General features: G+C 40.7%; 2 gene segments (V, D, J or C); both read right to left on the reverse strand.

The window, feature by feature from the left end:
- Window positions 1-13,867, reverse strand: part of LOC123943474 — a 1,358,446-nt gene that overhangs the window by 1,015,658 nt on the left and 328,921 nt on the right.
- On the reverse strand, window positions 3,920-7,251 carry LOC123943792. The segment is given in 3 exon segments: window positions 3,920-3,942; window positions 6,735-7,061; window positions 7,165-7,251. Coding segments are annotated over 3 exon segments (381 nt in total).

A 13,867-nucleotide genomic window follows, 5' to 3' on the forward strand; every position in this document is an offset into this window, starting at 1 on the left:
TATATGGAACCAGAAAAGACCTGGAATAGCCAAAGAATATTGAAAAAGAAAGGCAAAGTTGGTGGCATCACAATTCCGGACTTCAAGCTCTTGCAAAGTTGTCATCATCAAGACAGCATGGTACTGGCACAAAAACAGACACATAGATCAATGGAACAGAATAGAGAGCCCAGAAATAGACCCTCAACTCTTTGGTCAACTAATCTTTGACAAAGCAGGGAAGAATGTGCAATGGAAAAAAGACAGCCTCTTCAATAAATGGTGCTTGGAAAATTGGACAGTCACATACAGTAAAATGAAATTGGACCACTTCCTTAAACCACACACGAAAATAGACTCAAAATGGATGAAGGACCTCAATGTGAGAAAGTAATTCATCCAAATCCTTGAGGAGAACACAGGCAGCAACCCATTTGACCTCAGCCGCAGCAGCATCTTCCTAGGAACATCGCCAAAGGCAAGGGAAGCAAGGGCAAAAATGAAGTATTGGGATTTCATCAAGATCAAAAGCTTTTGCACAGCAAAGGAAACAGTTAACAAAACGAAAAGACAATGGACAAAGTGGGAGAAGATATTTGCAAATGACATATCAGATAAAGGGCTAGTGTCCAAAATCTATAGGAACATAGCAAACTCAACACCCAAAGAACAAATAATCCAATCAAGAAGTGGGCAGAGGACATGAACAGACATTTCTTAAAGGAAGACATCCAGATGGCCAACAGACACATGAATAAGTGCTCCACATCACTCAGCATCAGGGAAATACAAATCAAAACCACAATAAGATATCACCTCACACCAGTCAGAATGGCTAAAATTAACAAGTCAGGAAATGACAGATGCTGGCGAGGATGCGGAGAAAGGGGAACGCTCCTACACTGTTGGTGGGAATGCAAGCCAGTGCAACCACTCAGGAAAACAGCATGGAGGTTTCTCAAAATGTTGAAAATAGAACTACCCTATGACCCAGCAATTGCACTACTGGGTATTTACCCTAAAGATACAAACGTAGTGATCGGAAGGGATACGTGCACTCGAATGTTTATAGCTGCAATGTCTACAATAGCCAAACTATGGAAAGAACCTAGATGTCCATCAACAGATGAATGGATAAGGAAGAGGTGGTATATATACACAATGGAATGCTATGCAGCCATCAAAAGAAATGAAATCTTGCCATTTGTGATGATGTGGATGGAACTAGAGGGTATCATGCTTAGTGAAATAAGTCAATTAGAGAAAGATAACTATCATATGATCTCCCTGATATGAGGATGTAGAGATGGAATTTGGGTGGTTAGGGGGATAAGAGAAGAATAAATGAAACAAGATGGGATTGGGAGGGAGACAAACCATAAATGACTCTTAATCTCACAAAACAAACTGAAGGTTGCTGGGGGGGGATGGCAGAGAGGGAGTGGGGTTATGGACATTGGGGAGGGTATGTGCTATGGTGAGTGCTGTAAAGTGGGTAAACCTGGTGATTCGCAGACCTCTACCCCTGGGTATAAAAATACATTATATGTTTATAAAAAAATAAGAAAAAAATATAAAAAATTTAGAAAAAGAAGTTATTATCAACAGTTATATGCCAATAAGTTAAGCAACATAGATGAAATAGCTGCATTCCTGGAAAACTATAAACTCCCAAAATTGAGCCAGGAAGAAATTGACAACCTGAATAGACCGATATCTAGTAACGAGATTGAAGCAGTGCCAAAACCCTCCCAATAAACAAGAGACCAGGACATGATGGATTCCCTAGGAAATTCTACCAAACTTTCAAAGAAGAAATAACATCTATTCTCCTGAAGCTGTTTCAACAAATTGAAGCAGAAGGAAAACTTCCAGACTCTTTTTATGAAGTCAGCATTACCCTGATCTCCAAAGCAGGCAAAGACCCTACCAAAAAGGAGAATTTCAGATCACTATCACTGAAGAATATGGGTGCTAAGATTCTGAACAAGATCCTAGCAAACAGGATCCAACAGTAAAATAAAAAGATTATCCATCCTGACTAGGTGGGATTCATTCCTGTTTTACAAGGATGGTTCAACATTCGCAAATCAATCAATGTGATAGAACAAATCAATAAGAGGAGAGAGAAGAACCACATGGTCCTCTAAATTGATACAGAAAAAGCATTTGACAAATTCCAGCATCCGTTCCTGATTAAAATGCTTCAAAGCATAGGGGATAGAGGGAACATTCCTGAACTTCATAAAATCTATCTATGAAAGACCCACAGCAAATATCATCCTCAATGGGGAAAATCTTGCAGCCTTCCCATTGAGATCAGGAACACGGCAAGGATGCCCACTCTCACCACTTTTGTTCAACATAGTATTAGAATTCCAGCAACAGTAATCAGACAACAAAGAGTATAAAAGGTATCCAAATTGGCAAGGAAGAAGTGAAACTCTCTCTCTTCGCAGATGACATGATTATTTATATGGAAAACCCAAAAGATACCACCCCCAAACTATGAGAACTCATACAGCAGTTCAGTAACGTGGCAGGATACAAAGCCAATGTACAGAAATCAATGACTTTCTTATACACTAACAATGAAAATACAAAAAGTGAAATTAGAGAATCGATTCCATTTACTATAGCACCAAGAACCATAAGACACCTGGGAATAAACCTAACCAAAGAAGTAAAGGATCTGTACTCGAGGAACTACTGAACACTCATGAAAGAAATTGAAGAAGACACCAAACGATGGCAGACCATTCCATGCTCTTGGATTGGAAGAATAAACATTTTTAAAATGTCTATACTGCCTAGAGATATCATTACTTTTAATGCCATTCTGATAAAAATTCCACCGGTATTTTTTAAAGAGCTGGAACAAAGAATCTTAAAATTTGTACTGAATCTGAAGAGACCCCGAATTGCTAAGGAAATGTTGAAAAACAAAATAAAACTGGTGGCATCACATTACCTGATTTCAAGCCTTACTACAAAGCTGTGATCACCAGGACAGCATGGTACTGGCATAAAAACAGACACATAGACCAGTGGAACAGAGTAGAGAGCCCAGATATGGACTCTCACCTCTTTGGTCAAATAATCTTCGACAAAGCAGGAAAAAATGTCCAGTGGAAGAAAGATAGTATCCTCAATAAATGGTGTTGGGAAAACTGGACAGCTATTTGTAGAATAATGAAACTCTCCCATTCTCTTACACCATACACAAAGATAAACTCCAAATGTATAAAAGAACTCAACAAGAGGCAGGAATCCATCAGAATCATATGGGAGTTCATAGGCAATAACCTCTTCGATATCATCCACAACTACTTTTTTCAAGATATTTCTCCAAAATCAAAGTTAACAAAAGCAAAAATGAACTTTTGGGCCTTCATGAAGATCAAAAGCTTCTGCTCAGCAAAGGAAACAGTCAACAAAACAAAGAGTCATCCCATGAAATCAGAGAAGACATTCGTAAATGAAATTACAGACAAAGTGCTAATATCCAAGATCTATAGAGAATTCCTCAAATGCAACCGACACAAAACAGATAATCCTGTCAGAAATGGGCAGAAGACACGACCAGACACTTCTCCTATGAAGACATACAAATGCCTATCAGACACACGAAAAATTGTTCATCATCACTAGCCACTAGGGAGATTCAAATCAAAACCACATTGAGATACCACCTAACACCAGTTAGAATGACTAAAATTCACAAGAGAGTAGACAATTGGAGAGGATGTGGAGAAAGGGGAACCCTCTTACTCTGTTGGTAGGAATACAAGTTGGTGCAACCACTTTAGAATAGAGTGTGGAAATTCCTTATGATATTAAAAATTGAGCTATTCTCTGACCCTGCAATTGCTCTATTGGGTATTTGCCCCAAGGATACTGATGTAATGAATGAAGGGCCATCTGTAACCAATGTCCATAGCAGCAATGATCACAGTCACCAAACTGTGGAAGGAGCCAGGATTCCCTTCAATGGATGAATGGATAAGGAAGATACGATCCATACACACTATGGAGTATTATGCCTACATCGGAAAGGATGAATATCCAACTTTTGTGTCATCATGGGCGGGACTGGAAAAGATTACGCTGAGTGAAATAAGTCCAGCAGAGAGAGTCAATTATCATATGGTTTTGCTTATTTGTGGAGCATAAGGTGTAACATGGAGGATGTGGGGAACTGGAGAGGAGAATGGAGTTGGGGAAAATCAGAGGGGGAGATGAACCATGAGAAACTGTGGAGTCCGAGAAGCAAACTGACGGTTTTGGAAGGGAGGGGGCTGGTAGGTTAGCTGAGCCTGGTGGTGGGTATTAAGGAGGGCATGTATTGCATGGATCACTGGGTGTGGTGCATAAATAATGAATCTTGGAACACTGAAAAGAATTAAAATTAAAAACATTGAAAAAATTAAAAAAATAAAAAATATATACAGAGTAGAAAATGAAAAAGGGGGCAAGTAAAGAGTGGCTGTAACTTTCATTTTGGACAAAATAGAGTGCTTCAGTTGTTCCTGGGTGAATTTTGATCTGTATGTTAGACACTAAATCTCAAAATCACTAGAAAATTAAAAGATGGATATATAAGAAAGTAAAACTGAGTAGATTGAACAACTTGTTAAAATAAAGCATATACCTCTTAAAAATACAGGTTTTTAAAAATACAAGTTTAAATGGTCTATGAAAAATGAGCTGGTATAATAGGCATCTTGTCAAACACAGCCAATTTTTGTAGAGTCCACATATATATCCGTACATCTCAGGTTGATTCATGGATGTTCAAAATAGTTTTATAGATACACAGCTAAATTCAAGGGACCAGCTTAAACTGGTTCTCCTACACCTCTGCCATCTTGCCTTGATCTCCCTGTTCCTGATTAATTTTTGGTATATGCTAGAAGACACTATATTTGAAAACGTTAAGGAAATCAGATCTTATTTTATATATAATTTGAATAGAGGGAAAAATGGGATTATGTGGGGCATAAATCTATAAAATGAAGATTTGAAATTTAGAAACTGAAGTTAGGAAATAAGACTGCTTGAAATGGGAACAGGTTAAAAGAGAAAAGGCAAGGAAAAGAGAAAAGAAAATAGAAATATAAAATTTTATGCAGAGTATAAGCAGGTTGTAAGGAACACTTTGAGCTCCGTATGTAATTTTCCCCTGGTGCTGGAGTTTCACGTTCCTGTGGGAAATAACTGTATCCTTCACCTGTTCTTCCAGTCTGTCTTTTGGGGGAGGGGCCTGCTGCTTGGCTTCTCAGGCATCTTTGCCCAGGTAGAGTTGCCCCACACTTGTCAGGGTCGTTGGCTTAATGTGAGCCACCCCTGTGTCTGGTTCTTTTTCCCTGATGGCTTTCTGCTTCTCCTCAGAGGGTCAGAGCAAACATGGCCCTGAAGGAATCTCCAGCCCAGAGCCGCAGTGTGGTGGCCTGGATCCCCACCACCACCTCAGAAAATCCTCCAGGTCAATCCATCTAAAAAGAAATTTAAAAAAATAAATAAAATGATAAATTGTAAAATAAATAAATAAATAAACAAACTTATATTCAGTTAGGCACAACATAGTACATCACTAGTTTTTAATATTCTCTTCAACAATTCACTATTTGCATGTAACATCCAGCACTCACCAATCATGTGTCCTTATTGCCCATCAACGAGTTTCCCCATCCCGCCCCTCCTACCCCTTCAAAACCCTGTTTGTTCCAAAGAGAAACATATTGATTTCTGATAACATTTATTTTTGGTTTTCTCTTTTCCTTTTGATAGATCTAGGCAGAGGATTCTCAATTTTATTGCTTTTTTCCCCCCAAAATTAGACCTTGCTTTTTTGTTCTGTTCTGGGTTTGTTTTTTGGTGTTTTGTTTTTATATCATTATTAATGCTCTAATCTTTACTATTTCCTTCCTTTTCCTGTATTTAGGCTTTAGTCATTGTACCTTCTCTAGCTCCTTCAGGTGTAACATTAGAGTGTTTCTTTCAGATTTCTTGCTTCTTGAGGTATTCATGTATGATGTGTATTTTAGTCTTAGGACTACCTCTGCTTCGGAGAAATTAGTGCAAAGTGAAATAGGTTTCATACTCGTGTGTGTGTGTGTGTGTGTGTGTGTGTGTGCGCGCGTGTGTGTTTATGCATGTGCGTTTGTAATGTCCAGACTACACATCACACCTGGTGGGGGATCCACTGCTTTCCCATGTTGTCACTAACATTGATGCTGTGAGCATTCTAAAGGAAAGTGATGCCCCAACCAAGACCCTTTCTTTTTTGCTTTGAATTGCTGATGCCTCTGTGGCCTCATGTCCAGCATGCACTTCATGCTGCTTCTAGCGAGTTTGCACTTTGAGCAGGGTGGACCGGTGGTGCACAGTGATAGCAGCTGGGGGTCCTGTAAAGGCTCACTTGATGAGCACCAGGATATTTGTGTTTCTTTGGTATTTAGGGAAGCAATAAACAACGTGAGTGACTCTCTATTTTGTGCATTTTAGTATAATTGTTTTCCCATTAGAGCAAATTTTCAAAGTCAGAGAGTGAAGAGGTAAGCACAGAATCATGTGTGCAGAGAAGGTCCCTAAGAGAAAGTGTTCTCTGGAGAGGAATCACTAGATCCTGACGGGAAATTTGCCCATGAACTTCAACTGCATCTGCTCCTGGGCTTAAATACAGAATTGATGAGTGGTGTGCACCCCTGGTGGTCCAGATCCCGTCCTACAGTGAGGTTTGTGTCTGGGCTCACACTGATGTCCCCTCACTGTGTCCTTTGCACAGTAATACACGGCCTTGTCCTCGGCTCTCAGGCTGTTCATCTGCAGATTCAGCGTGTTCTTGCCATTGTCTCTGGAGATGGTGAATCGGCCCTTCACAGAGTCTGCGTAGTATGTGCTACTTCCACCACTGCTAATATATGTGACCCACTGCAGCCCCTTCCCTGGAGCCTGGCGGACCCAATTCATGCTGTAGCTACTGAAGGTGAATCCAGAGGCTGCACAGGAGAGTCTCAGGGACCCTCCAGGCTTCACCAGGTCTCCCCCAGACTCCACCAGCTGCACCTCACACTGGACACCTGCAGACACAAGACATCCCAGTCAGGAAACTTTCACACATCCATGGTTTCTCTCACTCATATCCACTCACATCCTCAACATTTCTTGTTCACCATGAATTACCTTTTAAAAGTGCAACAAGGAAAACCCAGCCAAGCACAAACTCCATTGTGAGTTGTCTGTGTCCTGTCCTGAGTACTGACTGGAACACCGTGAATCCTGGGGCTGGGGCTCCTCTCCCAGCTGCAGAGTCAGGTTTGGGCTGTTTTTAACCAGCAGATGGAGGGCCCTATTTGCATGTTCTCTGACTATATATTCAGCTTAGGATCTATGTGACCATAGAGGGCAATGACCAGAAGATATATGACTGCTTTTGTTTTGGGGGCATTGAACACTTAAGAATAGAATATGGTTTTCATTATATAACTTCCCAGAGTATATAGTTGGATACGTGCTTTCTTTTTACATATTCACACAAACGTCGTGGGATCAATGTCATGTTATGCCATAATGTAATGTAAACCTACACCCAGAATTTTAGAAGGTTTCATGAGATGTTCAAGAGCACACACAGGGTGATAGTGAGCCCCAGTATGTGGACCTGTGCTCATCCCCACAGGACACACTGTCCCCTGACCTCCTAGAGGACAGAGTGGGCAGGCTGGTGAGGAATGTGTAACCCCTCCTATAATGGGGATGGGATGACTTTACCTCCTTTATGTTGCCCTGAAATATAGAGAGCATCAGGGTTTGTGCAGGTGTATTTTCTAACATTTCAATGTCTATGTTTTCCTCCCAAGTAATCTCTGGGAATATTTGTAAGAATTTTGGTGAGTGTGCTTGAACGGAATGAACGGCATATAGGCAGAGTGTGTGATAGGATAAACATGGGTGTCATTATCAACATCATCCAGAGTGAACAAATCAATTCTCCATTAAACTTCCTTTATTTTCTTTGGAATTTCTCCTTCCACTTCCCTTCACTATGTACCCACACAACTATGGGATTTTCTCAAGTTACTTAGACTAGTTTTAGTTTTGAAGAATTTATATTTTATGTAATTTTGTTTGTAGGACTTTTTTTTTTTTGCTCTGAAAATTCAACCATGCTGCTGTCTATAGCAAGAATCATTTATGTTAATGTTTGGCAGTTACCTAAGGAGTAAACATAGCATAACTTTACTGTATTTTTTAATTTTTAAAATTATTTTAATTAGCATTTATTATTTATTTCAGGGGTACAGGATTGAATCATCAGGCTTACACATTTCACAGCAGTCACCATAGTACATACCCTCTCCAATGTCCATAACCCAACCACCTTATTCCTACTCCCACACCCCCCACCAACCCTCAGTTTGTTTTGTGCGATTAAGAGTCCTTTATGGTTTGTCTCCCTCCTCATCCCATCTTGTTTCATTTTTTCCCTCCCTACCCCCTACGACCCCTTGTCCTGCCTCTCAAATTCCTCATATCAGGGAGATCATATGATAATTGTCTTTCTCTGATTGACTGATTTCATTCAGCATAATACCTGTCAGTTCCATCCACATCATTGGAAATGGCAAGATTTCATTTCTTTCGATGGTTGTATGGTATTCCATCGTGTATATATACCACATCTTCTTCATCCATTCATCCATTGATGGACATCTAGGTTCTTCCTATAGTTTGGCTATTGTGGACATTGCTGCTATAAATATTTGGGTGCAAATTGTGCTTCAGATCACTGTATTTGTATCCTTAAGGTAAATACCCACTAGTGTGATTGGTCGATCAGAGGGTAGTAGTGCGATTTCTGGGTTCTAAGGTAGCTCTTTTCCCCACTTTTTGAGGAACCTCCATGCTGTTTTCCAGAGTTGTTGCACCAGCTTGCATTCCCACTGACAGTGTAGGAGGGTTCCCCTTTCTCTGCATCCTCACCAGCATCTGTCATTTCCTGACTTGTTAATTTTAGCCATTCTGACTAGTGTGAGGTAATATCTCATTGTGGTTTTGATTTGTATTTCCCTGATGCCGAGTGATGTGGAGGACATTTTCATGTGACTGTTGGCCACCTGGATGTCTTCTTTGCAGAAATGTCCGTTCATGTCTCCTACCCATTTCTTGATTGAATTATTTATTCTTTATGTGTTGAGTTTGATAACTTCTTTATAGATTTTGAATACTAGCCCTTTATCTGATTTGTTATTTGTGAATATCTTCTCCCATTCTGTCAGTTGTCTTTTGGTTTTGTTGACTGCTTCCTTTGCTGTCCAAACAGTTTGATCTTGATGAAGTTCCAATATCTCAATTTTGCCCTTGCTTCCCTTGCCTTTACCGATGTTTCTAGGATGACATTGCTGTGGCTGAGGTTGAAGAGGTTGCTTCCTGTGTTCTTCTCAAGGATTTTGATGGATTTCTGTTTCACATTGAGGTCTTTCATACACTTTGAGTCTATTTTGTTGTGTGGTGTAAGGAAATTGTCCAGTTTCATTCCTCTGTATGTGGCTGTTCAATTTTATTGTATTTTTAATTATTTATTTATTTAAAAAATTTGAATTTTATTTTATAGATTACATCTGTGGCAGAGAGTTTTACCTCTGAATCTTTCTTCGGCTTTGAATTCTTCTCTCTAGCCATTTTGCCCAGAGAAGGATGGATGAATGAGTGAACAAAAGCAAAAACATCAACCCAAACTCAAACAAAATACACAGCGGACAAGTCTAAAGAGGTCAGAACCAAACAAACAAAAATGCTGCGTGTAGAAGAGAGAATATAATCTCACAGGTGGACAAAACAGGGAGATCCACTTGGTCCTGCTCATATTTCAGTCTGCGTGTTAGAAGAAACTAAATCCCAAAATTGTAAAGAAAGCAAAACTTATATATATACAAAATAATTGAATACAGTGAAAGTAAGCCAAAAATCAAGAATATATGTATATAAAGTACGTGTTCAAATTCTAGTTAAAAAAAGACTTCAAAACAGAGTTGTTAAAATAATGAAGTAATTGAACAGAAAATAAAAGAGAAAAGAAAAAGAAAATTTTCAACTGAAATAGCCTACGGTGAGTGCTGTGAAGTGTGTAAACCTGGCGATTCACAGACCTGTACCCCTGGGGATAAAAATCCATTATATGTTTATAAAAAAAATTGGAAGGGGAGGTGAACCATAAGAGACTATGGACTCTGAAAAACAACCTGAGGGTTTTGAAGGGTCGGGGGTGTGGGAGGTTGTGGAACCAGGTGGTCGGTAATAGGGAGGACACATACTGCATGGAGCCCTGGGTGTTGTGCAAAAACAATGAAATAGCAATGAATCAGGAGAAACAACCTCAAATTCTATGTAGTATTTTCCCCTAGAGCTGGAGTTGTGCAGTGCTGAGTGCTCTGTACACGTGTTGTTCTGTGTTCTTCCGGCTGTTCTTCCAGGGGAGGGGCCTGATGCACTGATTCTCGTGTGTCACTGTGTCAGTGGAGTTGTACTACCCCTTGCCAGGGGTCAGGGTGAGTGTAAGCTGTTTCTAGTTTTTCTATGTGGCTTTTGTTCCCTGAAGTCATTTGAGTCTCTTTAGAGGATGAGAATAAAAATGGCCATATGAAGAATAGAGCTTCCCTATGACCCTGCAATTGCACTGCCCAAAGATACAGATGTAGTGAAAAGAAGGGGCATCTGTATCCCAATGTTTATTGCAGCCATGGCTACGGTCACCAAACTGTGGAAAGAACCAAGATGCCCTTCAACGGATGAATGGATAAGGAAGATGTGGTCCATATACACAATGGAGTATTATGCCTCCATCAGAAATGATGAATACCCATCTTTTGAGCAACATGGACGGGACTGGAAGAGATTATGCTGAGCGAAATAAGTCAAGCAGAGAGAGTCAAGTATCATATGGTCTCACTTATTTGTGGAGCATAACAAATAACATGGAGGACATGGGGAGATGTAGAGGAGAGGGAGGTGAGGGAAACTGGAAGGGGAGATGAACCATGAGAGACTATGGACTCTGAAAAACAACCAGAGGGTTTTGAAGGGGCGGGGGTGTGGGAGGTTGTGGAACCAGGTGGTCGGTAATAGGGAGGACACATACTGCATGGAGCCCTGGGTGTGATGCCAAAACAATGAACACTGTTATGCTGTAAATAAACAAACAAACAAAAATGGCCATATGATGCTCTCCAGCCCGGAAGCTGAATGATCCCAGCTCCTTTCTACAGTTAACACTCAGGGATAAGAGGTCTTCCCTTTTGTGTGTGACACCGTCCAGACTCCTATGGTGTGCACCTGCATCAGTCCTCCTTGGTAGGTGGAGGGTCGTGCCTTTCTGTTCTCAAGATCCCCCACGGAGAGTGGTCACCTGGTCATGTGCACTCCTGAGCCACCCCTTCCGTGAGATGGAGGTGGGCCACCGCTTTTTTTTTTTTTTTTTGGTGTTTGCAACATTCCTCCCCCACTGAGATCTGTCACCCAGAGCTGGCAGTTCTCCGTGTTCTTAGCGAACTGAGCTGAGAGCCCCTTCCAAGTTCTCAGACCATAACCAGTTTCCCTGCTCAATGCTGAGGAACTCTGCAGGTTCAGGTATTCCCATTTTTCTGTGTCTCCATGATTCTGAGACCACAAGTCCAACCTAAGATTCTGCCCACCCCCCCCCCCTTTCACCAAAGAGCACTTTTCAAGCAGGAATTTCTCTCAGTGGAGCAGATTTCTAAAGGTTCTGGTTTTGCCATCAGGGGCTATATCACTTATGTTGGCTGGCTTTTTGAAGTTCCCTCCCCTGTTGTTTATCTTCTGATATATCTCCTTTCTTTCATTTATTGGCCTTCCTTCCTTGAAAAATTGGTTCTTTTTCCATTTATAAAATTCCAGCATTTTTTCCGTATGTCTCAGGTTGAATTTTTAAATATTCCAAGTGATTAGATAGATATCTGGATAAATTCAGGGAAGACTATGAAATGAAGTCTCTGACTCTTTTACCATATTGCTTGATCAGTGCATTTAAGAACTCTTAACTGTACATCATAATAGATAAGTTACAGTTTATTGAGGAGAAGAGTAAGTATCACTCAAGAACCTCACCTCATCCTCTGGAAAGGAGTTTCATGTTTTTGGTTATATGCAGGATATTTATTTCATATAAGGTGAAATTATGACCGTGTTATTTTCTCTATATTCAGAATGAGTTTGATTTAAGAAGATGCAAACTGATGCCTACGTTTACAGAAGTTTGATGTGTGATGCTTAAGTTTATCTGCCAAAGTGACTGGGTCATGGGTGCCCATATTAAACATTGCTTCTGTGGGTGCCTATAATGCTGTTCCAGAAGAGAATGGTATTTGCAGCCGTGGTCTCTGTGCCAGTGGGTATCATCCAATCCATTTATGTTCTGAATAGAAGGAAATGCAGAGGAGGAATTCCCTCATTCTTCTTTCCTGTATGCTTGATCTGGAACATGCTTGATCTGGAACAGGAACAGTCCTGTCTTTCTGCCTTTGAAGACAATTGCTCTTTCATATCTCCAAGTTCTCCAACTTATGCTATTTCAACAAAGCTAATATATTAGACCCATGCAGTCCTTTCCCTGGTGTTTGGCAGACCTAGCTCATTCTGTGGATACTGAAGGTGAACCCACAGGTTGCACAAGAAAGTTTTTGGGACTCCAAGGATTTCACGAGTTCTCCCCCAGACTCCACCAACCGCACTTCACATGGACACCTGCAGACACGAGATCTCCACTGTTTCTCTCACTCATATCCAGTCACATACTCAATGTCTCTTGTTCAGCATAAATTAACTTTTAAAATAGTAACTAGGGAAACCCAGCCAAGCACAAATTCCATGGTGAGTTGTTTGTGTTCGGTCTTGATCACTGCATGGGATCACCTTTGATTACTGGGCCTGGGGCTGTACTCTCTCATTTCTAGGGTCATGGCTGGGCTGCCTCAATCATCAGAAGGAGGGCTCTATTTGCATGTCCTCTGCCTATACAGCTAGCTTGGGATCTGTGTTTACAGAGTGGGCAGCGACGAGATCAGATGTGATTGCTTTTGACTCAGTGGTATTGACAACATCTGCAAAATAGGATTTTTGATTAAATGATTTTCCAGAGTTCACATTTGGGGTTCATGTGCTATGTAGTTTTTGCATATTCACACAAGTCTTGGGGCATAGACGTCATGTTACCACACAAAGAGATGTGAACCTACATCCAGAATTGTAGAGGGTTTGTGAGACGTCCAAGAGCACATATGGGGTGAGAGTGAGCCTCAGGATGTATACCTGTGCTCCTCCCCATAGGATCTCCTACGTTTCTGAACCACTTGCAGAACAGAATGGGTAGGCTCATGAGGAATGTGGAACCCATCCTGTATGGGGACAGGGTGGTTTTGCTTATTCTAGAGTTCCCCTGAAATACAGAGTGAATCAGGGTTCTGAGGTGTGTTTTCAAGTCTCTGACATTGAACTATCTCTGCATCCCTCCTGAGTCATCTCTGGGATTATCCGGAATAGCTGTGGTGTGTGTATTTGACACAGGATGAAGTTCACACGTGTTGAGGGTGTGATATGAGAAACACTGCGGTCTAAGTCAACATTCTCAAGAGTGAAAAGGTCATGTCCCCTTAGATTTTCCTGTATTTTCTTTTGTTTCTTTTTTTCTTTTATTTATTTATTTATTTATTTATTTATTTATTTATTTTTTATTTTTTCAGCATAACAGTATTCATTGTTTTTGCACAACACCCAGTGCTCCATGCAATATGTGCCCTCCCTATTACCCACCACCTGTTCCCCCAACCTCCCACCCTGACCCTTCAAAACCCTCAGGTTGTTTTTCAGAGTA

Source organism: Meles meles, chromosome 6, assembly GCF_922984935.1.
Source record: "Meles meles chromosome 6, mMelMel3.1 paternal haplotype, whole genome shotgun sequence".
In the NCBI taxonomy this organism is placed as follows: domain Eukaryota; kingdom Metazoa; phylum Chordata; class Mammalia; order Carnivora; family Mustelidae; genus Meles; species Meles meles.